We start from the raw sequence: 27,837 nt of genomic DNA, 5'->3' as shown, positions 1-27,837 counted from the left end.
GATCCTCTGCTGCTGCAGTGTGTTTGAAAAAGTCCAGAGGGGGGTCTGCTATGAGCCAAATCACTGTGAATAATGTCATTTTTAAGCCCTTGTTTTTTTCTAAGATACAAAAGATACACGGATAATGATATCTTACATGCTTAAAAATGTCTGTGAGAGGTTGCACTTTGTTGTGCTTTAATGCTTGTGAACAAAATGAAACTGCCTTTAATGCACCATGGTCTGCACTTGTGAAATTTTCTGAAGGTTGGGTTTTTTTTTCCAACATATGTCCTTATTTTTAGTGTGTTAATGAGGGGGATCCTGAGACTAAGAAGGCCACATTCACCAGAAATTAATATAGTTCACAGTTCATACAGTAATTCATACTTGCTTTTAAGTTCCCAGCCGATTATAGGGGAACTTTCCTGAGAAGGGCTGGACTGATGAGTACTGAATGGGTGCCTTCCTTATGAGTTAACACAAGATGGCACTGTGCTGTTACACATTGTGCATGAGGTAGGCTGATTGTTTATTGACTTAAAGACTAAGGTTATTTGGAACATCTGTCAGGGCACTAAAAACAATTAACCAAGTTTATATGAAAACCAGGAGGCAGGAAAAAGTCTCATTAGCCTAAAGGCAGAACCACGCCAAGACTACTTCCTCTAAACATAGCTGACAGGGTCAAAACCAGGATGCAAAGTTGGCAGACCTCACTGAAACACCAGCCTTGAAGCAATGTAACAAATGCTATGCTGATCATCAGTGTTTGTTGTTTTGGTTATCCAGTGCTTAAAAAGACCATCCAGGTGTAGCCTGGTCCCTTATCAGTAACATTGTGCTGCATCTGACAAGCAACAAATTATAAATACATGTGAGTTTTGTATTTTTTTTCTCCTTGATCCAGTCTGTGAGTTATTCTTTAAGAATGAATTATTGCTTGGATTATCATTTCTTTGCACGCAGTCTGGTTTAAAAGCAGTTAGATTGCCATCATCGGTGCTCACTTCCTTTCCTTTTAGTCAGTTTTGTCTGATTAGTTAGCTTAATCTTTGTCATCTGTAATGTAAAGGGCTGTTATGTCATTATGGTTTAACTGACTCTGCTGTTTGTTCCAGACTCCTTTTTATGTTATACACAGTACTGCGCAAAAGTCTTGAGCCACTCATCAATTCCTTATATTTTGTCTCAAAGGAACCAGACTTTTAAAAGCCATATTTTAAAGTGGTACTTTTTCACTCATTTTCAATCCAGTCCTTGTTTCTCACCAGAAAAGTGTTTGTTTGTTTTTTATGTCAAACTATTTAACACAGACCTATGAATCATTCAAGCTTAAAAAGGCATCTAGGTTTAAGGGCAAACCAGTGTTGTGTCTATGTGCAACAGACAACTTAGCAAAGAACAACTTTTTAAATTATATATCTTTACTTCATTTTGTTACTAGCTGGCTTTATCACAAACACATTTGTTCCCATTTCTTTGGGTGAATCCAGGAAAAAAAAATCCAACAATAACACAGATCAACAGTCATAAAATTGTAATTTTGCAATAATAAGGTGATTCCCAAAGCCAAAAACCATGAAATTAGACAACTGGAGGAGAAAAGAAGTGGTAGGTGTATAAAACTATCCACAACAGATGAACAGTATCTGACAGCCATGCCTTTAAGAAATAAAGTCCAGTCCAGTAAAGACCTAACAAGGGACCTGAGAGATGGATCTGGACCTTCAGTTGATCCATCTGCTTTTCACTGAAGCCTCAGTTCACATAGTCTAGGTGGAAGGATGACTGTCAAGAATCCTTTCTTAGGAAAGGGAAACGGGAAGAAAAAGCTGAGGTATGCCAAATTACACAAGCACTGAACTGAAGTTCACTGGAAACAGATCTTATGGAGGGATAAATCCAAATTTGTAATTTCTGCCTGAAATAATCACTATACACAGAGAAATTAAGGAAAGGGGTGTCTACAGCCATCTATAAAACACTCTGGAGGCTCTGTGATGGTTTGGGGCTGCATTTCAGTGGTATAGGAAATCTTGCCTAAATTGATGGAATTATGAATTCAAGAATTTTTCCTATAAGAGTTCAGGGTGTGTTGAAGAATAACAGTGATCACACCAAATACTGACTTTAAAGCTTGCTAGACTTCAGCAAACACACATTTCCCATTTTCCTAGACTATTGCACAGCATTGTTTCCATGCTACCTGCTCCATTCTCTCAAGTTTTGACCCTGTTTTATTTTTTCCTTCCTCTATTTTCTAATGGCCTTTAATTGTGTTCTTTTATGTTTTACAGCCCTTTAATGGATAATTTAACATCTGGCCCAGGAACAGCAACTCAAAATGAGCCATTTGGCAAAAAATAGCACATTTATACTAATGGTGATTAATGTGCCTTGTCCTTGAAAAAAAAAAAAAAGAACATTAAATTGTATTAGGTTCGTCTTGGGACTCATTATGTTATGTATTTAAGAAAAAAAAAAACATTATAAATTTAAGCTTCTTGGGTACCTTTTAAATTGATCAGTATTACATTGTATGGATAATTTTTCATTGCTTGGGAGTCTCCGGTGGCGATCAGTAAACAGCAAGAACCTTCTTATCGTGTTGGGAGTTTCTATGTGGTGTTTAGATACCCTTCTCTGTGCCTGTGCCTGAAATGGGCTCCAGCACCCCCCCCACCATAAGCAGCTAATGATATGGAATATGGAACACTTTAGCAATAATCATTTGTGATCCTTGACACATTACCTGCAATGTATCTGGAAATTTTCGATCACATAGTAAAACACATTTTCAGAAAAAAACAATACAAAAAACAACAAATTTTATTTCCTGAAAACAAGTAGACAAAAGCATACGTTAATACCAAAAGACCAAAAACTACTTTTTAGAAGAAAAAAAAAGTATATCCTGAAGTCAAAATTAAAATTACTGTAAGAGAGAAAAGTGATAGAGTTAGGTATTTCTGCAACCCATACAGAACAGGGAAGCTTTATCCCTAATAGCCTACGTAATGGATTTTACCACAAAACAGAGTTCCTCCTTTTATTAAGCCATCGTTCAGCTTGTTCTCAGACATCCATTTCAATCTTATTGTATACGTTTCTACCAGTCCTCTGAGCCGTCTGCATTTTAGCTCAGCCTGATGATTTTAAATTTGTTTGGTGCCGCCTTTTTCAGGTGTTGTGGAAGATTTGCACCCTGTCCATCACTATTGTCCATCCCTGGCTTCTGTGCGTCATTTTCTGACTGTTCTTGTGCCCCCTGTCCTGTATCTGTCCCTTCTGTTTGTTTATCTACAGGACATTCCCCGTTGTAGGTCTTGACGTAATCCGCGACACGCCAGCCCTTGAACTCAGGCGGCCCTGAGCAGATCAAGCCAGTGTGATGGACGCCAGGATGGTGCTTGAGCCAGTAATTTAGGTAGTGGATGTTGTAGTCGCAGAACCACGGGTTGTTGTCCAGTGAGAGCTTCCGTAGGAAGTAGAGGTCCTCTAGTACACTGTACTGGAAGTATTGGAGACTGTTGTTGGAGAGGTCAAGCTCACGGAGGTACAGCAGGCCTGCAAATGCAGCTGGGAGCAGGGAAAAGTGCAAACTAAATTAGTTAGCATTCTGTTGGCATTCATGAGGTTTAAAGAGCAATTTAAGACTCAACAGAGAATAAAATGACTAAAAAGGAAGAAAAATACACACAAAGAAATTGCCACAGTTTAAACTCTACCATAGTTTCTCACAGTCTTTGACATATTTTTTGGCTTTTGGACCGTTTTAGTTCATTGTTGACTGATTGATTATCTTTAAGAATAATCAAGTAATCAAGTCTTTTTATAACCCAGTTCCATAAAAGTTGCAAAACAACGCAAACTTTTTTTCTAGCTTTTTTTCTAGCTTATCAACATACCTGGGTCTTCTAGGTCACATTTTTGGTTTCATGCTGTGCCAAATTTTTTCAATTGGTGAAAGGCTGATTCCATTCATGACGTATGAAGTTTAGCCTTGTCTTACTTAAAATATGCAAGACCTGAAAAAGATGCCATCTGAATAGGAGCATACGTTGCTCTAAAACCTTTCAGTATTGACGGTGCTTTTCCAGATGTGCAAGCTGCCGAGGCCAGTTTCCCTGTATAGACACTGGGTTTCAGCTGGGCTTCATGACACGCAAAATCAAACATTTTGATTTAAAAGGTGACTGCTGATATTCTCAAATGTTTCCAGTCACTGTTAGCTGTCTGATTTTCTAATGTGTGCACGTGCATGCCCATGGATGCATTCTCAGTGGGAGTAATGGGACAGCAAAGACCATTTCACGCTCCCCAGCCTTTGGCCAGGCTTTGATCTTTACAGAGCGGAAAGGGGGGGAGGAACGTATGGAGGTAGAGAACTAAGAAGGAGGAAATTCATGACATTGGGAACTTGAAAAGGAAGACTGAAAAAGTTTTTTTTTTGGTTTGGTTGGGTGTTGAGGTTCTTTCAGTGTCTACATTAGCTTTATGAACATTCATCTCCAAGAACAACACAGACAGAGGAAACTATAGCAGAGGAAGGAAGTGTAATAAAGGGGGCAGGGATGCTCGTTTCACCTCCTCCTCCCATGTCTTATCTCTGGACTCATGAGGCTTGAGGCTCTCCCAAATTGGATACTATTCATGTGCTTGTTGGAGCCACAATGACCACATTCATGCTACTTTCCCAGGAACTGAAATACATGAATCCTTTCATCCAACTTTGCCAGAAAGTCTGAAGCACATTTCCTAAAGGCTAAACTGTTTATTAGGGACACTTACCTTTTCTTCCATGCTCTTCAAGAGATCCTAATCTAAGCATCTAAACTTAGAGTCGCGATCCGGTCACTGAAACTTCACTTGCAATAACACAGAAATAATGCCAGCTGGATAAACTGACTTAGTTAAAGACTATTATGAACTTTTATTTATTTATTTATTTATTTAACCTTGGGTGGGACCCTTTCCTTTTACATTTTCTAAGATATAAAGTTATTAGTCTGAGGAAAATTAGGAAAATTAGGCTTTAAGTGCACTGCATTATCCTGTGACCATCAAATTACTGCTTTGTCTATTCTGGGGTTTTGCCTGGCCTAGAAAACCAAAACAATCTGCCAAAGACTTCCATGAAAAAAGTAACACAAATAAGAGAACACTGATGCAATGTGCCAGATTTTTTTATGTTGCATTTTCATTCATGTTTCTTTTCTCTCTGGCCACCTTTCCCATGAAAAGCATAAATAAACAACTTTTTCTTTTGAATATACTCTGAATGTGGACATGATTAAAAAGAGGGTTTGGGGATTTAAACCACATGCCACTGGCAATCACAAGCTCTCACAATTATACTGAATTTCTGTTTGAGTTTCCAGAGAATGTTAGACACAGTGGGGTGAGCTACAGTAGATTGTTTGCATGTGCTGTTGCAGGATAATGAAGCTTTTTGAATTTCCCTCTTTGCCAGAAAAGGGATGGACTCGCACATAATTAGCTCGGTGAGATTAATGAATTCTCACTTTTTAATGGTACTCCTCTATTTCTGAGGTCGAATTTGTATTCCGAATACTTTCTCATCTAGTCCATGTCAATGTCCAATGTTACATATTTCCATAAAAATTGGTTTTTTTTCTCATGAACTATAGGGTAATTTTACATTATTTTGGGAACTGCTGAAATAAACAAGGAAAGAAGCATTTATGTGCCTCTGAAGGAAGGAAAGGATTTGGGAACTCTCTAATAAATCAGTCACAATGCAGTTAAGTAAACTACATTGCAATTTTTTGCCTCTTGAGGCCAGTTGCGAGTAGTTGTAGTGGTTGGTTGCCCAGTGGTTGAGCGTGCAACAACCATCAATGTATTGATAGCCATTATAGGTCAAGGTTGACAAGCAGCTATGTCATTTTGCAGTTAAATTGCTGTCCTGCAGCAACTATTATATGTAAATGGCAACTTGATTAAATTTAATCAGAAACTGGCAGCAGACTTTTTCCGTCTTATTGCCATTTTATTGCTGCCTTGACTTGCTTGACTTGCTTTGAAGATAACAGCTAACTGCGAGTGGTCACAGACCTGGTCCCTGTCTTCAAAACAGCCATTTCAAAGGTAATGAGATTGCAAGTTCATTGCATATTCAATCATTTTGCTTGCACTGCAATTTCTAGCCACATTTTCCCCAGTGTGTACCATGAACCTGTTCACAATTTTAAATATGTCACATTTTGATTGACTTGGATGTCCTCAAAATGAACCCTGAGCACAAGCCAGTGAGGCTTAGAGATGAGGTGATAAACAACATCTTTCTAATAAATCACAGATATCTGTTTTCCCTGTGAGTGGCACATGTGCTTCTTTCTCAGGTTCATCTCAATAAATTTTAAATAAAAAAAAAAAAATAATTGTGCAGTATTTCTTGAGGGAAAAAAGTGAAATATCACAATGTGTTCAAGGAGTTTAATCCTCTAGTGGGACATTATAAGACATTCCTGAATAGAGAACTGTGGGAGAATCTGTAGGCAAAGAGGATGGTTGTCCTGCCCCTGCCCTCAAGGAGTAGCCAGAATTTCTGCTTGTTATCATTACAAAAATGTAGTCAAGTATAATTATTGTTTTTCTTGGCTTATTGTAACTAAAATATGAAATTGCATGGTCTTAGTCATTAATGATGCATAGTAAATGCAAGTTAGAGGGAAAAGCTTTTTGAATCTTATTTTAGGAAAAGCCTACAAATATTGTTTGAGTTATTTAAAAAAATCTTTTGATGCAGAACTCAAAATATTGCTAAGAATGCTATCAAGTTATCGATAGTGAATGCAGCCTATCACAAGTACGTCTGCCTGGCAAATAGCAGAAGTAAAAGTTCAAACCTTTGATTTATATTGTTGATTAAAAAACACTTTCTCAAGAGCTAGAAGCATCTATATGATATCATAGGTATGGTAAAATCATTGGACCGCCTTTAGCTTTGATTACGGCACACATTCGCTGTGGCATTGTTTCGGTAAGCTTCTGCAATGACACAAGATTTATTTCAATCCAGTGCATTAATTTTTCACCTAGAACTTGCACTGATGGTAGAGACTGACCGCTGCGCAAAGCCTTCTCCAGCACATCCCAAAGACTCTCAATGGGGTTAAGGTCTGGACTCTGTGGTGGCTAATCCATGTGTGAAAATGATGTCTCCTGGCATTGTCATCTTGGAACATGTCCATGCCATCAGGGAAGAAAAAACCCATTGATGGAATAACCTTGTCATTCACTATAGTCAGACCTCCTTCTGGGACCACATACTGTTGCTGAACCTAGACCTGACCAACCCCAGATCATAGCACGTTCCCCACAGGCTTGTACAGTAGGCACTAGGCACAATGGGTACATCACTTCATCTGCCTTGCTTCGAATCCTGATGCGCCCATCACTCTGGAACAGGGTAAATCTAGACTCATCAGACCACATGACCTTCTTCCATTGCTCCAGAGTCCAATCGTTATGCTCCCTAGTAAATTGAAGCCCTTTTTCCTGGTTTGCCAAACTGATTAGTGGTTTTCTTATGGCTACACAGCTGTTCAGTCCCAATCCCTTGAGTTCCCTTCGCTTTGTGCATGTTTACTATTAAACCTAGCTCTGAGTTCTACTTTTTTTTTTTCTGATGATGGGTATCCTTCCACTTTTTAATAATGCACTAGACAGTTCTTAACCCAGTTTTAGTAGTTTCTGCAATCTCCTTAGATGTTTTCTCAGCTTGATTGGTGCCAATGATTTAACCCTTCTCAAACACACTAACATCTTTTTCACGATCATGAGATGTGTCTTTCGACGCGGTTGTTTATGAAATGAGAAAGAACTCATTGCACCAGTTGGGGTTAAATAAGTTGTTGCCAGCTGAAAGATAATCCCCCATGCAGTAATTGTCCAATATGAGGCTTGTACCTATTTGCTTAGTTAAATCCAAGCCAGGTAGTGTAGTTAGGTGACCCCGAATCCTGCAAAAGCTCCTGTGAAAAGCTGCAATAGGCCTAAACGGCTGAGGCTTCCCATGATGTACTGAGCATTTCTTCTTCACTCACCACTTTTAAATCTCTTTGTTTATACACCACTCTGTATTTAATTATTTTTTATTATTAATCCCTGGCAGAAAACACCTTAAAGAGATTGTTGTGATTGGCTGCTATATAGATACAATTGAATTGAACCACCCTTAAAAATGTAATTTATCTATCTGAGTTGTGCAGTTGGGTCTGTTTTCTGTGCTGTGACAACACAAAATACTTGGATATCCAGATACGAGTGCTCAGATTCACATGTGTGTGTGGGAGAGAGAGAATATGTGAGCGGTGCTTCTGTTACCTGTGTCTATATGGTGCAGGTTGTTACTGCTGAGGTTGAGAAGTTTGAGGTCTTTGGACAGCACAAAATGTTTTGGCTTGAGATGTTTTATTTTATTGTTGGACAGATCCATCCTCACTATGTCAGATGGCAGGTCAGGTGGGATGCTAATCAAATCTGCAGACAGAAAAAGTTCAGAAACATTAGGCCTTCAACTTTCATGATACCTGAAAGACAAAAGTTTTTACTATCATCAGTGCACACAAAAAAAAGATATGTGAACAGAGGGTGTGAACATTTCCGGCTCTTCAACTCAGACAGAAATGTGTCTGCATCTTTATGGCTTCAAGATGGTTTGCAGGTTGTGTGCAACTTTTTACATTTTCAAGATGTAGTCAAAGGGGACATCATGTATGACAACATTTCACTTATTTGCCAGAGGGATCTCTTTTCTGCTTACACTGGAGGCATCACTCACACACACTCATACTTGTCTTTGAAGTCAGTAATGCACTAAACAGTCAAAGCGTCCTACGTATCGCAATCTCTATAACAGAGCCTCTCTGGAGTTTTGAATTAAAGTCCCACACCGGAGGTAGATTTTATAAATGTTCCTCCTGCCGTGATGGGGGAGGTGAAATAAAGATTTGACGCTGTCACTACAAAACCACTGAAAATAAAAGGCTGAAACCTGTATGTTCGGCACTAACAATGAATAGATTCAGGTTTCTCTGATCACAGTTTACCTTTTGGAGGTTTTGGATCAAAGCCTTCACAGATTAGACTTTGTGGCTTTGTGGTTTTTTGAGTCATTAGATTTGTTGAACCTGTCATGGTGGGCAACATCATGAATATCTTTTAAATTGGAAGTCCCATCTGCCGTGCCAATCACATTGTAGCGCTGTTTAAAACAGACTAGGTGGCCCATGCAACCTGTATCATCAAAAGGATCATAGCTGATTGTTTGTGAAGCAAAATAGACTGGAGGAAACATAAGTGTGCATAGGCAGCAAGCGTGGCCTAAGACATAATTAAACAATGCTTTGCTTTGGTATTGAATGCCAACTTTTTGTAGATTTGTAAGTAAAATCATGAATGAAATGTGTGTGGCAAAGCATACAAAGATGTTTCCTGAATGTATTTATTTACACAGGCTGCATCAGAAGTATGCTTATGGACACATTTATAGCGCAGATGTTGTACTCTTTACTGCCACAGATGTTATAGCTGGTTTTATTATGCAGGCATGGTGCCATTAATCATCACAGACTCCAAGAAAACACACACACATGCAGCACACACACAGATGTAGCCAACAGACTCGGGAAGTGTAATGATTATTGTTTTGTGATGTGATGCAGGGAAGCAAAAATTGTCTTCAGAGAGCATTCCAGCACATGTTATCAGTCCAATGTGGTGAGAAATTTTCTTCTGGAAAACCTAAAGGGAATCCCAGCCTGCCAATAGGTGTAAATGTGTCTGAAATGTTGTCAAAGCAGCTTTTTAGGAAAGGGAAATGCGGTCATTCCAACATTAGACTTAAACTTCCTGATTCCCTTGTGAGAAATCGGACTTCAGTTTTCCGAGCCAAACGCAAATCCTCCATTGCAAAGACAGATACATCTGTGGTCTTCGGTGTTTTACCATAAATAAAGACCTACGCCTACACTGTGTATTCAGCTGTGACAGTAGTGTCTGTGACCAGAAGTCCATGTTTCCCTCTGGGTAGTAAAAGTTCAACAAAAAGCTGAGCTACGGTGTTGGGTGAGCAGAGACCGATTTGCTTGTTCTTCTTTTTTGGAGATAATTGTGTTTTCAGGAAGTTTCAGGAAGCTTTTATCAGGAGTCACTTTTTTCATGGCACAGATATGGCAGATAAAGTGTTAAGCACTTTCCTGCTTTAACATCTGTTAACATGTATCTACTGATGAGACAGATGAATGAAGGAAGATACGGAGGAAGGACCTGGGTCAGGAAGTGTGAAAGTCATTTATCACTGCACTGGGCTCTCACTGAATCTGCTGAAGTCATTAGTTCGGTGAACAGCTGTACCTCTTGGACTTTTCTTTTTTTTAAAAGGACTTCATGCTTTATAGCTGCATGAGAAAACGTTTCCTTTTTGGAAACCCAATCTATTTAAAAAATCCATTATAAATATATATATATATTTTAAATTCTCACAGATGTCATAATCTATTATTTGTAGTCTAAGTTGAATCACCTGGTTCACTTCAACAGGCCAACTTTAAATAACTTTTTAGCACTAATATACGTGGCCACTCACCAATGCAGTGCATAGAGGTTCCTGTATTAGTACAACTAATACTAGTTAAACACAGGAACACAGGGAGTAAATGCAGTATTTACACAGTCTCAATACAAAGAACGAAGCTATTTACATTATTTAGTAGGAGTGCAGAGCATCAATCTGGAAATTTATCTGTGTAACCCACTCTACTATTTATGTGCTAGCACTAAGGATGATTTAAATAGATATGTGGAGTGAAGTACCGGACCGTAGCCAGAGTCTTTTCTTTCTTGGCTTCAGATTCCATAAAATATCATGAAGCGCTTCAGTCATTCCTGCAAAGCAAATATTCAATTTGTGCAAAAACACTGAACTCACTCAGAGCACGTGTTGCAAAACCTTTTTATACTGTTTAGACAGCAGAAAGTGAAGCCATTAATTTTTTACAGTGCTGATGTGATTACAGGGGGTCCACTGTGCATAGTGAATAGTAAGCAGCCATTTATGGCTTTTTTGGAAGCACACCCCACTTTTGACAGGGGAAAAGGTTACTTCACATGTTTATGTTAGGCAGTATTATGTGTTGCATAGTAGCACTAGGATGCAATAAAGTAGTTTATATATTAGGATGGGCCTTTCTCGGTTCCACATGTCATGTGAGGTCAAATGCACCTTACTTGTTAAATTGTAAATGTAAATGCTTTCATGGCAGAGAAAGAAACACAGATATGCAGTGCAATGAATCTTAGTCTATTCAGAACCCTTAGCAACAGAGTTGAGATTATTATTAAGTGGAAAACCTATTAGTAACTCTGTTTACTTTATATTTATGACGGTGACCAACTCAGTGCTCCTCCCATGCTACATTGATTGCTTCTGTGACCGTTTCACCCCAGTGTGAAAAAGTAAAAAAGTTTCCCAAAAGGTAAACAGTTAACATTGCAGTCAGGACCCTTGAAACCACAGCAACTTCTCCTCAACCTAAAATATGGTCTTTTTTTTTTCTGCTAACGATCTGCCCGCTGTCTGTGATCCACGAGATCCATAGAGAGCTATAACAGTGCTATGAGTGTGGGTGTATGTGCAGCCAAGTCACCATATACAAATGACTCATTTTTGTGCTGCCTACTCAGATGTCAAATGTCCCAAGTTTTTACACAGCACTTGTTACCACTGAAATCTATGATTTACCGGCTGTAACAGCAGCTTTGAAAACAATGTCTAGGAACATAAAACTGGGTTTCTGAGCATCATCATGAGATTTATAATGTTGGGCGGGGGGACTGTTAAAAGATGGAAGATTTTTGCTCTCATTTAACACGTCTGGCTTATGTATAACATCTTACAATATCAGAAGTGATGGGGCTTCCTAGAATATTTTATATACTCTAGTGTAGTTAAGGTTTCTGTTATGCGTAGACACAACACTGGTTCATCCATCAAGTTGGGTGCTTTTTTTATGAGTTTTCAGAATGTCTGTCAGGCTACTCAGCCTGACAGACATTCTGAAAATGGTCATGTACCAAGACTGGACTAAAAATGAGCGAAAAAGCAGCCAATGTCCAAAGGAAAACCTTAAAAGCCTGTGAAAAACACAGAAGAGCTATTGCTCAAGAGTACTTTAACAACTAAAAGATAGTGTGGGTCCTTGGAAGCAAACTATAAAGAACTCAAACTGTTCTTATAACAGTGGCCAAGGACTTTACTAAGACACTGTAGATAAATGGGCATTAACATCACATCATGGCCCTAAAACCAATATAATCACAGTGCTCTGTATAACCTGAGGGGGGTGTCTACTTATCCCTCCTTCTCCTGCTGGGTGAAGATGTTTGGCCTTAGGTCTTCAGTACTCTTGGGGGCTGCGGGTGGCCCGGTTTTCCCCGATCCATCTCTGTCTGCTTCTGGCTCCCGGGCTTCGTTTTTGTGGCTTCTAACCATCATTTTCAAGTACATTCGTGACAAAGACCCATACACATACACACACACTCACACTCGACACTCTCTTTCTCTTTCTCTCTCACACTCACACTCACACACACACACACACACACACACCTACACACATACACACTCACACTCTCTCTCTCTTTCTCTCTCACACTCACACTCACACACACACACACCTACACACACACACCTACACACATACACACTCACACTCTCTCTCTCTTTCTCTCTCTCACACTCACTCACACACACTCACACACACACAGGTATATTGTTGATTTATGCACCTGTGCATTTTCAAAAGTTTGTGTTCCAGGTGTTGTATGTTTATTTTTCTTACAGATGTGGCAGTTGGAGATACATTGTGCTATTTGTACTCTATCCTTTTATTACAGTATGCCTTCCCCATCATCTTCACCTATAACATCTCAAAGTTTCTGGCTTCAATTCTCAACACGTTGGTAGGCAGCTCTAAACACCACATCCAAAAGACATTAGATTTTGTTGACAAAGGGATGTTATTACATCTTTCATTACTGAAGCAGTGGACGCAGCTCGTAAGAAATTACAGAATGACCTCAACTTCAACAACAGGAGCACTCTCAGCACTGACCAAGTGTGTTTGCTTTTGGAACTGTCTTCTTTCCACATTTTTTACAAAAACTGGTCAGCCCAAAACATGGGCAAACAACAGTTTCCCAGTTTCACCCACTGTGGCCAACTTGTTCATGGAAGAAGTGGAAAAGAGGGCTCTGCTGTCCTACCCTGGAACACCACCAAATCATTGGTTCAGGTATGTGGATGACACCTGGGTGAAAATCAAATCTGACGATATACCACGGTTCACTGGTCACATTAACTCAGTGGACCAACACATCAAGTTAACCAAAATATCAAGTTAGCCTTCTTAGACTGTAAGATTCAAAAGTTGATGTGTAACATAAACCAATGCATACAGATCAGTATTTAAGATTTGTTAGTATTTAAGCCACAGAGACACTGTGTCCCTGTGGCTTTCAAACACCAAAATACTCTGTGCCAAAAATTGGTCCACCCCAAGGATCTGGTCCCCCACAGAGTAACGGGGAAAACCCCACAACCTCTGGTGAAGTGCATGGCAAAACACAAAAGAGCTAACTCATCAGACCAAGACTCCGCACTCTATTCACACCTACAGGTTAGTTGAAGAAATCAAGGAGGCCGTTTACTGAAAAAGGGAAAGACCATCTCTGAATTGAAGGAATCACAGCATCTTACAATGTTATGATTGCAGCAATTCCACAACCCTGTGTGAATGGCCATTGATCAGTGGTCTCTGATCAGTGGTTGTTGTTGGTCATGACAATTTCCATATTAATAGTCAAGAAACTGACCTCAGTAGTGCTAGTTTCATGCATCAAGACACTACAACAGTAGTTCATTTGGGCTGAATTACAGCAAAGAAAACTCTAAGCACTTAGATTGTCAAATAGACAAACGATTAGGGGGAAATCATGTAAGTGTAATGCTTAGATTAGATTTCACACGGCTAATACAACTATTAAATGAAAACACATGTGCTGGAAAAGAACAAAATGAGAAGTAAATATGCAGCGTGGGCATCCTTTCAAATCAAAAGCACAAAACCAGGAATTAACTGTCATGCACAACAGCTGCACCATATTAAGGAATATTCACACAACACATACAGCTTTTATGGTGCGGTGTGGTTTAGAAAGAGGCAGGATGGGGAGAACCATTACTGGGCATAAAAAAGGAAAGTTGTGGAGAGATGGATGGGATGTTCACCCTGTGAGCAAAACAGAGAAACCTTATGATGCTTCAGATAAAGAACATATTCAAATGTCTTACTGTAGAAAAAAAATAATTAGGAAAATATGCAAAAGCTTCTTCAAGTCCTTACAACACAGAAGCTGCATTGTGTGGTTTTGGCTTGTCGATTCTCTATGAAAGACTGCTTTCTCAGGAGGATACAAGCTCGCCATTGATAGATGTATTCAAATCCTCATGTGGGACTTGGTCAGAATAATGGACGCAGAAAGTGTCAGAGTTTCAGTGTGTGTTAAACAGTGTGTTAAATTAAATGGATGGTGAGAGGACAACAAAAAGAAGATAGAAGAGGAACTGGAGAGGCCACATGAAAGTAACCACAAGGGATCTGCACAAATTCAGAAATTGCCATCTGTCTTTTTGAAGGCAACACTGGGGTCACTATGACAACAGTCTCATAGTGACAGCTTAATGCAAAGATAGAACCAGATGTGAAAACCTGGGTGAGAACTTGGACTATATTTGCAAAGTTTAGAGCGCACGTGTAGTGCTGTGATAAAGTAATTGCCCCTAAACCTAAAAACTGGTAAGCACAAGTCCTTGTCAATCAAGTGTTTGCAATGACTGGCAGTGAGTCTTTCACATCGCTGTGGAGGAATTCTGTTGAAGGTCATGCAACAGCATCTCAAATGCCTTTAAGTTTGCACTTTGACTCGGCCAATCCAAAATGTTCATTTTGTTTTGGGGTCAGAAAAGGTGGCTCAGAAAAACAAAGAAACCTTTAGCATGACCCACATGTTAAACGCTGCAAAGCCTCAAAAACCCTCCAATGTGGCTGAATTAAAACAATTCTGCAAAAACGAGTGGGCCAAAATTCCTCTACAGCGATGTCAAAGACTCATTGGCTTCATTGCAATTTTTTTTTCTTTTATTCAGGTGGTCTGTCTAATATTAATATTTATTTGATGATGTGAAAAATCCTATAAAATTCACACAAAAAGAAAAAAGAAAAGAAACGAAGAAGAAGTCAGGAAGGGGCAAATACTTTTTCATAGTACTGCAAAAGTTTAACTCATCAAATGTCACATTACATGATGGGTAATAACAAGAACAAGCCTAAAATACTGGCTGATCAGATAAAGACATCTGCCTTCACACAAAAACCTGTACATGTATGATATATATGAAACCTTACTTTTTAATCCTAACTTTTCCACTACTGAGCAAGAGTTTGAAAAAGGAGAAGAGAGCGCCCAGCCAGGCTCAGACAGCCAGTGTAGAAATTGCTAATAAAACAAACACGTCTCTGCTTGCCGCCTGATTATAATCCAAACATAATTCAACAAAAAAAACTCTTGCGCCTAATTTCAATGAACAAATAAGCAGGACTGTGTCCCGAAGAGCGCTGAGCAAAGCTAATAAATGTGCCTTTTCATATGAAGTACTCCTCTCACAGCAGTTTATCTGTTTGCAACAAAGAAGCGGCCAAGTTTAGCAAAGCACCTGAAATTGGACAAATACTGTCTGATTCAGAAACAATGAAATTGTTCTTTGTCAGAGTTTATTTCATTCCTACATTTAGTTTAATTAAAGCTGATCATTTTTCTGTTATTGCACTAATAATAAACATCTGTGTTTTTCTATAATGTCTTTTTAACTTTGACTAAAAGTTATATCAATATACTAAAGCTAGGATGATACACGAGGTCAAAGTCACATTCCAGAACAACATTCCTTCAATTAGAGAAAATTAATTAAATCGGATTGACAGGTTAGTGAAAACAACTGTTAAATGCCATAATTTTCTATGTACTGCACCCTGGCTTTTCTTTCAGTGAAGTCCTCGAGATACTTTGTCAGTGATAAGAAAATAATCACATCCTACTCCCCACATGGCTTCTTCTTTGTGTTGCGTTTATGGCGTAAATGTAAAGTTGGGCTACTCAGCATCTAATTAGTCTTATAAAGTACTTTGTAGTTAATTTGAAATGCAACTTTTCTAACAGGCAAACAAACATGTAGTATAAAGATTACTATGTTTCACCAGCTCAGTTTAGTACATGGTAATATTTTCTTATTTTCACCACATTTCCAAGAATAAAGCTTGGATGTAAGATGATTTTTGTGTGGTCTTACTAACCACAACTTCCCCATCCAGTACATAATGCTCACCGTCCAAAAAAAATATCCCCCCCCCCCCTCCCCCATTTCACAGTTAATAAAAAAACATTTGAACATAACAAACTCTGTAAATGAGTTTTTTAATAAGGTGCTTTTAGTCCAAGTTTTTCTGCACAAACCTTCACACCAGTCCTTCTAAAACATCTGGACAAATCAGCATCCTCATAGCAATGCTGCTAATAGGTAACCTCTGCTGCCCCAACCAAGACCTGCATACGTCAACTTATATTATAATGGCATCCAAGTTGTGTCTTCTTGCCTCAGATTTCAAGGCAAGAAGACACAGATTTAAAGAATAGGTCACAATGTATAGATAAAGATATAGAGAGACAGAACTTGACAATCTCTCACCTTTGTTGCTGCAGTCCAGCAGCGGTTTGGGAAACATGTACGTGCGGCACATGGAGGTGGCATCTGGCTTCCTTATTTTTGGCGGAGGCTTTGGCCGTTCTACAACTCCAGGTTCTGGCCCCTTGTCTTCCTCACACAGCAGGTCTACAGTCAACTTTTTTAGTTTCTGACCCTTCAGTGAAAGAGGCTCTGCACATATGGCGTAATTGCCCAAGTTGCGGTTGCCTGGCAGCTGCAGTTTTCTGATCAAGCTTTCCAAGGGACACAGGCAGCTCCACGGGTTGTCATAGAGACGGAGATAAGTAAGGCGGGGTAGGGGGAGCAGGACCTCCTCGGAGGCTGTTGTCATTTGGTTGTGCTGGAGGAGCAGGGTTTTGAGCTGGGAGAGGCCACTGAACGCATCATCCTCCACCCTGGAGATGCGGTTCTGCTGGAGATCCAAGCTCTTCAGCTGGGTGAACTGAGCAAACATGTTGTCCCTCAAAACCTGAAAGGAGAGATGTACTTGAGTTGTTTTATTTGCATTTCTGGACAATATGGTAGCATTTACCATCAGCTTACTTGTGCATTATTCTTATCTTTACTGTACTAAAAAACTTCAATCGTCTGCAGTTTGCAGCTTGTAGGAATTTAGCCTCCTACGGCCATTTGACCCCATGTTATACCACAGATTCTATATAAAAAATGGCCATAACTACTGTGGCATTACCCACTGATGTATAGGCAACTGTTTCAGAGCCTGAAGTTTAAAATTCCCATATTGCTGGAGCCAGATGTCAGACATTTGGAAAATACAGTGGTGCACTATGTTAAGATTACCATTTCTGAACAGCAACAGTAAACCCAAAGTGCTGCAAGTGGTGAAAGACACAGCATGGATCAGTTTTCTCTATCTGTAATTCCAAGTATCTAACTTTTCAAATTACATATTTTTAGTGTAAAAAATACATGTTAAAGATGTTTTAAATGATAAAATATATCCTATTTAAATCCAAAACAAAGTGCCGAAGACTTCCCGCATAAGTTATACCTGTTTTCATTGCTTTCATCAGTGTCTATTGCTCAGTCATTTCCACTTATTAACCTGCAGGCTAACATTTTGTTTCAGTTCTCTCAGCACCTGCGACATAAACATCCTGTACTTGCTCAGACATGCAAAAAGCTGCACACATAAGGAAGAAAAGTCTGTCTTTGATCTTGCTCCCAAATAACTGGTGCACAGATGCTCATGGCATCAACAAGCCATCTGAAGCATAGAGAGTAATAGATTATGGATACTTAACTCAGGCTTAATTGCTGCAAAGAACCCAATTTCTTGCAAAAAAAAAAGATCTCCAGTCCGCTGTAATTAACATCAGTTGTTATTTTTGCACCAGGTGAACAGAAATCTGCCTGTAAATACCTGAATCCTATTTCTCGCCAGCAGTAGGTGGTGGATATCTTTGGGCCAGTCCTGCATCACAGTGGTCAGCTGCCTATCCTGGCAGTCAAGGTATTTTTCTCCTGACTCCATGTATTCCAAGCACACCTCAGTTTGACGCCTCATGATGCCGGGCCTGCCTCTACCCCGTACATGGCCCCGTGCGCCCCTCTCCACAGCCTTTGACCGAGGGCCTCTCCGGGGTTCCGCTGATCCAAGGAGTAGCAAGAGCAGGAGGGAAACAAGGAGATGCATGACAGGAGAGGAGAGGATGGAGCCTGGCAATCAGGTCAATTTCGGAAGTTGGATGAGGAAGGGATACAGGTCAGTCACTGCTGGTGGCACAAACAGAGGAAGAGAGGGAGAGAAGAAAATGAATTTTCAAAGGTCTTCAGTGGAAACTTCTCACAAAATCCTAAAAGATTTGCAAGAGAGTCCTTAATAAGAACCTGCATCTTGGGCCTTACTGTGTGGAGTTTGGATGTTCTCCTGGTCCATATGCAGGTTTTCCTCAGTACTCTTTATACCAGGAATTTGAGGATTACCTGAACCCATTTGCTGAGTATCACACTTTTTTTTTTAATCTTCATGAGCACTTTGCATTGAATGCTTTTATAGAATAGAAAACATGAAAATGTCAGTGTTTGACATCACATTATTGTGTGCATTTATGTGCAACATAAAGGAGAAGTTGACACAGATAAAGAGTATCTGCTTTATTACAGCATATCTGTCAACATCTGGCAATCTGTCAATATCTGGCAACAACTAAAGCAGTAATGCTGAACATGTTGAAAGAATTAGTGGGAAAGCTGAGTGATTGTGGAGTGGGCAGAAATGGGGTGTGGGGGTGGAAAAGGGGTTTTTGAGAAAAAACGAAAAGACATGTCTCGAGGTTGATGTGTGTTCATAACAGTTTTCTTTTATTTTTTCTTTCAGTTTTCTTTATTTTCTGCCTCCAGCCAAACAAAGCTGAATGTTCAAGATCTTCTAAACACAGTTTTTCTCCTTATAATATAGGAATTGTTTGTGTTATAAAGTAGAGGGTCGGGGTGTGTGTGTATTGCATTTGAAATCATGTAGTTTCATGTGTTTAGAGCTATTTTCCTTTATCTAAAAACACCAAGAGTGCTCGATACAGTAACAAGTGTGTTATGTGTATAAATATCTGCCACATGTACGTGTTAGTTGGACAGTTTGACAATACAATATATGTTTCATTATCTGTCAGGTTCCCAGACAACTAGTGAAGATCATCCAGAACCACAGAAACCTGGCCTGGATGTAGTACTGCACATAAAAAGCCATGTAAAGCCACAAGTTTGCGGTTTGTTCACACACCATTTACTATATAGGTCAAACCACCAAAATGTGGCGTGTTAATTAGTGAACTTAAAAGGTAATGTAAGCAGTTTTGTTTTTTTAAATATCAGGGCACATGCAGGCAAGCTGTTTCTACTGGTTTCCAGTCATTTTGCTAAGCAAACAAGGCTGATTGTAGTTTCATATTTACAGCAGCCTACCAAATTTCCCAAATAAACCATTTCTTTTAAAACCACATAGAGCCTGTATGTCTGTTTCTTGGTCTGCTGTTCTTGCCATTTGCACTGTCAAACTCCAACACTGTCATCAGGTGCAAATATGAATATGTCAAGACTGTAAATATTATTATTTATTGCCTAATAATGATGGTAATTGTCTTTTTTTTACTCTACAGTTGGTTGTTCTCACAGCCTGCTGGCTATGTTAATATGCGCATGTGTATGGGTGTGCACATTTCATGCCAAAATATATGAGTCATGAATCCCTTGTGTTATCAGAGCCAAAAAGAAAAAAAGAGGGGGAGGCCGACAGGTCTGCCAACGTGCACCCCGCGCACACATACAGACACACATGTGTGCTGACTAAGGCCAACTGTACCAAACCGCAGCTCTCTTACCGTCTTTCAGACTCATACAGTGGAACAAGCCTGTCAATGCAGATGGTGTCGTTCCATTGTGAAGAACAGACAGGGCATGTAGCTAGCTACAAGCAAAAACAGCTGAGAATGTATCTGGGGAAATACTTTGCACTTCACTGAGAAATCTTCTGTCCATCTACAAATGATCTCTAATCAAATGAAGCAAACATAAACCTTCAGTTTCTTTCACTGAAGCCATTATATGGAGCAATTCCCTTCCAGCGAGCTGTCTCTCCAAACCCAAGAAGAACTTAATGAATTGGTCTTCTAAGTCACTACCTAACATTATCTGCCTAACTGTGCCTGTCTTTCTTCTTTCTATGTATTTATGTGCCAGTGTGCAAGCAAGAGAACATGTTATAGATCCTGTGGTAAATGTTTATGAAGCTGATGAGTGGCATGTTTTAACACAATGAGAGACTTGTGCCACGTATAAAGTCCAGACTAGATTAGACTCAGGTTGAAAGCACAGAGAGACTTGTTGAGGAGATCCAGACACATCCCCTGTGTATCACTATTTAAGTATTTGCCAACGTAAGTGCTTTCAGTTTAAGCCATTTAAACTGGCATAATAATAATAATAATAATTGTATTATATTATATAAATGACCTCTGCTTACAACCAAGCTATGCAGAAGGGCATCACTGAACCCAGAAGCAAACATCCTACAGCAGCAGAAGATCACACTGGGTGCCGTTCATGTCCACTAAGAACAGAAAACTGAGGCTACAGTTCACACTCACTCGCTCAAAATTAGACAACAGATGATTGGAAAAATGTTGGCTTGTCTCATGAGTATCAATTTCTGCTGTGACATTGTTGGCTGAGTTAAAATTTGGCATAAAAAACATGAAAGCATGGATCCACCTTGCCGTGAATCAATAGTTCAGGCTGCTGGTGGGGTAATGGTGTGGAAGATATTTTCTTGGTGAAAATATTTGAGCCCCATAAAATACTGAGAATGATTCAAACACCACAGCCTAAGTATTGTTGCTGAACATGTCTAGCCCTTTATGTCCACAGTGTACTGATCTTGTGATGGATACTTTGACCAGGATAACAAGCCATGTCACAATAGAGCACCTTTGGGCTGTGGTGGAATGGAAGATTTGCATAACAGATGTGAAGTTAACAAATCTGCAGGAATTGCAGATGCTATCATGTCAATATGGACCAAAATCTATAAAGAATATTTCCAGAAGCTTTTGAATCTATGCCATGAAGAAAAGGGGGTCAAACCCACTTGTGATGTATACCTACCCATTTATATATGTAACTGTGGTGCTGGTCTATCTCTCTTTTTATCTAGTTTATCTGGTTATCAAGCTTCTAGACAACTATTGGCATAGTCACTCTACATTATCCAGCACACATTCCAGCTGTGACCATAATAAACCCACTCAGGCTAAACCCGTCCCTTTGGTTAGCCCCATGGCCACAGCAGACTAGTTTAGTCCTTCCACTCTGGTATTATTTCCCACTCCAGCTACCACTGGTCAGTGTATGCCAACCCAAAGTGGTCAAAGAAAAAGAAAAAAAAAACTCTCCCTCCATCTTAGAACATCTACAGAAGGCCCATTTATCCTCAGGGGCGTCTCTAAATATCACACAGACTGTTTTCCTGCCACTATAACATCTGTCCTGAACAAGAATAGAGTTTGGTCTAGACGTAAAATGTGGTAGCAACGTGTCCCTGCGTTTTGACTACGTGAAAATAAACCTCTGCAAAGAATTCGAGTCCTCTCTTTTGCCTCAGAGACCTTAATCATAGTTCATTTTTTTGTTCATAATTTTTGTGTGGATAGTGTCATGTCTGTGCCCAGTCTGGAACACAGTTGTATCCACAAGTTCAGCAAAAGTCCTGCCTGCTAGCAAGAGTGACATTTAATTGTCTCCGGGTTACTTTACAACGATAAAGATACAGCATGTTCTTTGAGGGTTTTTTTTTTTTCTTTTTTCTTGTTGCTAATTACTTTTTTGCATTTCTGGCTCAGTTGTGAGGAATTTATTTTTCAAAGAAACCAATAACTTTTTAATAAGACAATTGATGCATGCAGTCTTTAGATGAGCAAAAGAGCTTTAAGTTGTCGACACAAATGAAAACAAACCGCTGAATAAATACCCAAGTCTGAGGAATATGTTTTGGGGACAGTTTGCAGGGAGTGTTGATCTAACTGAATATATTGTCTCCCTGCTAAACCAGCTTTAATGTGCCTTATCCAAAGTCCTATTATTTTTTACCTTATGTCATTTTATGAGCAGCGCTCGGTGTAACACATAAAAAATTAACAGATTATAACATTCATATTACATTCATACATCTGTAATGCCGTGAACGCACAACCATTCCTACCTTCAGTATTGGAATTAGAGTTACTAATCAAACAGTGAGATTACTTTTGTTGTAGTCTCAGTTTTTAAGCATTCTCTGATTATATACAAAAAGCATATGATCAAAATCAAATTGGATTTTAATTTGCATTGCAACAATTGCCCAATTTTAGTTCACGCATGAGATGTTGTCAGAGGGTGTGGACATTTGCACATATGAATCATAAAATATTTCACATAACAACAACAAAGTGACAGTGAAGTGCAAACTGGACCCTGCCCAGAGACAGCTCTGGTCTGTTGAGAACACAGCATCAAATGCCTTCAAGCACCTACCAAAGTAACGTGTTATAATAAAGCAATAAGTGAAAGATCTCCAGACCCAAGCTGAGTGTATACTGACCCCAACTAAGCACCAATTAAAAGTAGCTTGATTTTTTGGACAGGGATTAAGGCCGAAAATGTCATCCATTTCTACAGTAATCTCTCTTACATTTTTCTGTGAAGTGCTCTCCAGGATGGTTTTTACCAATTATGCTACACTGACCAATCACTTTGTCAGGTACACATGTTGTGTGGCTTTTTAACACAAATTACTAACCAGCCAATCACACAGGAGGAATTGAATGCATTTAGGCATTTAGACATGGTCTAGCTGGCCTGCCGACATTCAAACCATGGATGAGAATGGGGAAAAAAGGAGATTTAAGTGGCTTTGAACGTGGCATGCTTGTTAGCGCCAGACAGGCTGGTCTGAGCATGTCAGAAAGTGCTGATTTATGAATATTCCCACACAATCTTCTCTAGAGTTTACAGAAAATGGCCCGAAAAACAGGGAAAATATGCAATAAGTGGCAGAAAAAGTGCCTTGTTGATTTCAGAGGAGAACTATCACTCTTATAGGAAGTTAACAGTAACTCAAAAAATGTACTATGTGTTCATTTAATCTCGAACTGGTTTGTTGACCATGACATTGGTTTCACTGTACTCAGATGGTCTGACACAGTTATCAGGTCTCAATCCAATAGAGTACCATTGGGATGCGGTGGAAGATTTGAATAACAGGTATTCAGCTGACAAATCTGCAAAAACTGTGTGTTACTAACATGTCAACATGGACCAAAATCTCTGCAGAATGTTTTCAGCACCTTGTTGAATTAATGCCATGAAGAGTTGAAGTGCGTCCAACGACTAAAGGATACTAGCAAATTGAGTGTCTTGTGAGTTTATCTTTAAATGCAACATCTTCTGTATCCAGACAAAATAAGGTATTAGGGATTTGTGTTCATATGCGAATATTTGTATGATTACTCTCAAGGAATCTCTAGTAGTGTAATAGTAACGTAATAAAAGTTTACAGCATTGCAATAAAAATGGATATTGTGCAAAAAACGAAAAGATACAAGTGATTCATTGACTATATGTACAGTAGTACCCACACTGCACAAAATATACACATAATTTAGGGCTGTCAGTACTGGATAATAAAGCAGATAGCAAAGTATGCATACAACAGACACCCGCAGACATATGCCTGAGCATGCTCTGTCTTTGAGTGTCTGTGTATGTTTCTTGAATTGTCTGTGTGGGCTCAAATGGGCCATTTGGGCTCAGTAGACCAGAGCAGACAGGTTGGCCTCTAAAACCATCGCATACCACCTACATCAGGAAGAGGCACTGACTGCAGTTTGGACAAATACAGATGGTGGCTGCTTGTTTATTCGAAAACCAGATGCAAAAGATGTTTCAGACTAAATAGAAACCGCAGGAAGAAAGTGCAAGTCCCAAAGGCAAAATTTAAGTTACCAAAAAAAGTGACATCAGCAAAAGGGAAATTCCTGCTGGCAAAGAGGAGATATTTTTTGTTTGGTTTTAAGTGTCACTGTTTTTGTTAAGCCAAGAACAAAGAAGAAAGCCTTTTGGTTAAAACCCTGGCTAGCTGGGGGAAAACTGCAACAGCAAAGGGTGCCCGTGTAATAGATCTAGTCAGATTATATCTGTGGGTCAAAGCACAGACCACCGGTGACCTCTCGATGACTGCAGGGATATTACATAATCAGGATAGAGCGCTGTTGCTGGTTTACAAATGATGAAAAGACAAGTCAAAACCACGGCAATGACTTCCAGACTGATGATGAAGCAGGGCGTACCTAAAAAGCAAAAAAATAAATAAAATAAAAAATAAACCCTGAAAATTGTAGTGATTAGTGTAACAGTATATCGCCAGCAAAGCCTTGAGACTGCACAGTGGCTACCTGCACTGGTCGACCACAGAGGATCTTGGTGGTAACAGTGGACAGGCCACTTGGTATGGAAAGAGTTCAGACCGCCAGGGGAAACAGTTCAGAAACACAAGGGCCACTGTGTTAGAGAGAGAAGTGAGAACAAGAAGGGGAGGCTGTAAAAACAAGAATGAGGTTTTCCTGCTTAGCTACTAATACAAAATGTAAAAATTCCATCCAAGTCGCATGCACACGGAAGCCATCAATTGGTAAGTCAGGCAGTTAATAAGAGAAGAAAAAAAGACAGAAAATCGGAGAGCATAGACAAGGAGTGAGCTTATATGTGATAGGTGACTTTTCTTCTTTAATACACTGGAAAGCCTCCCTTGCTTTGACCTTGCTTTGTTTCCTTTGGGTTAACTCTCCTGCATGCCCAAGTGCAACTGTTTAACAGACCTACCGACAAGCTACTCCAAACAGAGAGAGATGAAGACAGGGAAAGAATAAAAGTGCAGACAGTGGGAATGTATAGAAAACAGAAGTGGGAGGGAAGTCTAATAATAATAATCCCTTAATGCTAAAGGAGAGGATGAGACAGTAACAGAGACAGACATGCTGCGCATGTAGAAAGCATTCAAGAGAGAACCCTCACACGTCCCTGAGAGCCTAATTGAAACCATACAAGTTCATTTCTGCAGTGGAGGAAAACTGAGAGTGCTGTGAAAGAAATGTTTGGAGACAGAAAGTGAACGCTTGAGTGTTTCGGAGAGGGTCAGAGGTGCCCCCGCTCACAAAAGCAAACAGCAGAAGGACTTTTCTGACAGAAACGAGCCATTTTGCCTGTCTTTGTGTCTTCCCCCTGCAAGACCCACGAGAAACAGCTTTCTAGAACACTTTGAAATCCAAACACGTGCAAAAGCATGTCCAAAATCAGCAGTTGGTCACCTTTGAGAGTGGCCAGAGTCCAGCTGCATCTGTGCAACTCCTGTACGGGAAAAATGGCCAGCTTTAAGTAAAGATTATGGAGTCATTACCCTACCACCACCACCCATCCTAAAAAACAAAGAGCAGGGGAGGTGCTTTATCTTATTATTATGCAATATTTTGCGGTGTTTGATAACATAGTATGTCCTCAACCTTCAGTGTCTACTTTTTTTTAAAAGGGAGTTCAAAAGCTGACACAAGATGTTTAACAGAGTTCAAACGCATGCACAATGCCTTCCCCCACCACCCAGCTTTGGTTTGGTGCCAGACACATCTGAGCGGTAAAGACAAACAGAGTTCTCCCACTCATGTTCTTACCCCAGCGTGCTCTATTTAAATGTAACTGCAACAAGACTGAGAAGAAGGAAGTTTTACTAAAAGGCACCAATGCACTTTGTAATCAGAGTAAACCTGCAACTTTACCAAGTTTCTCTTCTCTCCTTTTCTCCCTGAAGAATTTCAGGGTGAAACCACACACTGCTCCCACTTCCCAAGCATACGTTTGGAATTTCAGTTAAAAGAGGGCACGTAAATCTGTGTGTGCATATTGCTGCAAGGACATGCGCAAATATAATCAAATATAAGCAACCTGCGAGAAAACAGCACAATCTGTGCAGCAGTGTGTGGATCCTTTAGAATATTCTAACATCAAGCTTTTTGAAAATGTGAATGTTTTTTGCCATTTCCTTGAACTCTCTTGCAGTCCTTCTTCATTTTCAACGAGATAGAGAACCGGCTGCATTCAATGAACATGAAGTAGCACACAACAGGGTTCTAAGGGCGTGGCTATCTATAATTTCTTCCTTACAGTGCAAAGAGGGTCCAAGAAAAGAAATTCACCTCTCTCCCTGGCAGAAGTGGTGCTCGGCTCAATCTGTCGCAGCAGTGTGAGCGGGACCACCAGCCAGTTACATAACATAAGAAGGAAGCATCTGAAACAAGAACTTGGATGTTTCATTCCTGTTTTTTTTTGTTTTTTTTTCTCTTTTGCTGCTTTTGCAGAGATTTCAAAATTAATCTCTGGCGACAATGATCCCCATCCGCCCACACGCACATTTTAAAATAAACTTGGCACCTCTTCAGCACTTCCAGCTAAAAATTTCATAGTGGAAAGAATGCTTACTTCAGCAATTCAACAAATCAACAAATACAGAGCAAGAAACAAGAGAGAGCTTTGCTGAAATTATTTTTTAAAAGATTTTCTAATCTCCTCCCTGTTTATGAGTTTTAATTGCATTTTGCATGTTCTACACACTTGTGTGTTGCTCATTTCTGCCCTTTCAAAGCTTCACATTTGTGATGAGTTGTTATTGAGTTAGTGTCTGACACTCAATCCAGAATTTCAATTTTGCTTCTGCATTTGCCAAAACTTGTCTTTGACTCTCTTACTATCAATCCTTTAGTAAGTAATGAAAACTGACAGAGTTTTTTCATTCATTGTTAGTGCACGCCTTTAAACTCCCTGTAATTTCTAAAGAACAAAGGGGTTAAAACAAAGGGGAAGTAATATATGTCTGTTAAAATTAAAAGTCAACTCTGCAACTTTGCACCCTTTACTTTATGATTTAACTGGTTCACTGTGGCCTTTTGTTAACACTTGGAGAATCAGATTTTGTTAAAGAAATACACTTTGAACAATCCCAAGGTTGCAAACTTTTATATATAAAGGTCTGATGCACTATTTTTTTTCCTACCTGTGCAGGGTGAGAATCTGACCTGGGCTCATCCACTAGAACCTGCAGATCTCCGGTTGATCCTGTATCCCAGGCTCCTAATCCTGTCATGAGCGCTGCATCCAAGCCAAGAAAATCTGCCTGGCTGCCTGTAAACTTAGAGCCTGGAGTGAGGGACGAATGAGTGGCTGCGCTTGCTCTCTCTCTCTCTCTCTCTCTCTCTCTCTCTCTCTCACCTTCCCTCTCTCTCTCTCTCTCTCTCTCCTTTTCTCTCTCATGAACTCCTTGCTTTTCACCCACTCAGCTAGACTGTACTGAAAGTGTGAAGAGAGAGACACAGAGAGAGAGACTGCAAGCAATGTAAAACTGATTCTCGAAGGAGCTACAAGGCTTTGTCTGGTTTAGCAGTATGCACACACACACACAGACATGT

The 27,837-nt window shown here is 39.7% G+C and overlaps 1 protein-coding gene across 2 annotated transcripts; it reads right to left on the bottom strand.

Annotated features, from left to right (window-relative positions):
- Positions 1-5: 5 nt before the first annotated feature.
- On the bottom strand, positions 6-27,837 carry lrrc17 (leucine rich repeat containing 17). Of its 2 annotated transcripts, none has more exons than XM_085386496.1 (5): positions 27,426-27,837; positions 18,216-18,568; positions 16,814-17,300; positions 8,335-8,490; positions 6-3,561 (listed from the first exon to the last, which is right to left on the bottom strand). In XM_085386496.1, exons 2-5 carry the CDS (start codon positions 18,486-18,488, stop codon positions 3,119-3,121), a joined length of 1,359 nt encoding a protein of 452 aa, XP_085242622.1. In that variant the 5' UTR covers positions 18,489-18,568; positions 27,426-27,837; the 3' UTR covers positions 6-3,118. The 2 variants fall into 2 exon arrangements, with proteins under 2 accessions (XP_085242622.1, XP_085242621.1); XM_085386495.1 differs by having other exon boundaries at positions 18,216-18,565.

This window comes from Rhamphochromis longiceps, linkage group LG17 (genome assembly GCF_057381845.1).
Source record: "Rhamphochromis longiceps isolate RC_006_pf linkage group LG17, R_longiceps_female_GT1.1, whole genome shotgun sequence".
NCBI lineage: Eukaryota > Metazoa > Chordata > Actinopteri > Cichliformes > Cichlidae > Rhamphochromis > Rhamphochromis longiceps.
Note: the sequence above shows the minus strand (reverse complement) of the source record. Positions and strands in the feature narration are given on the sequence as shown.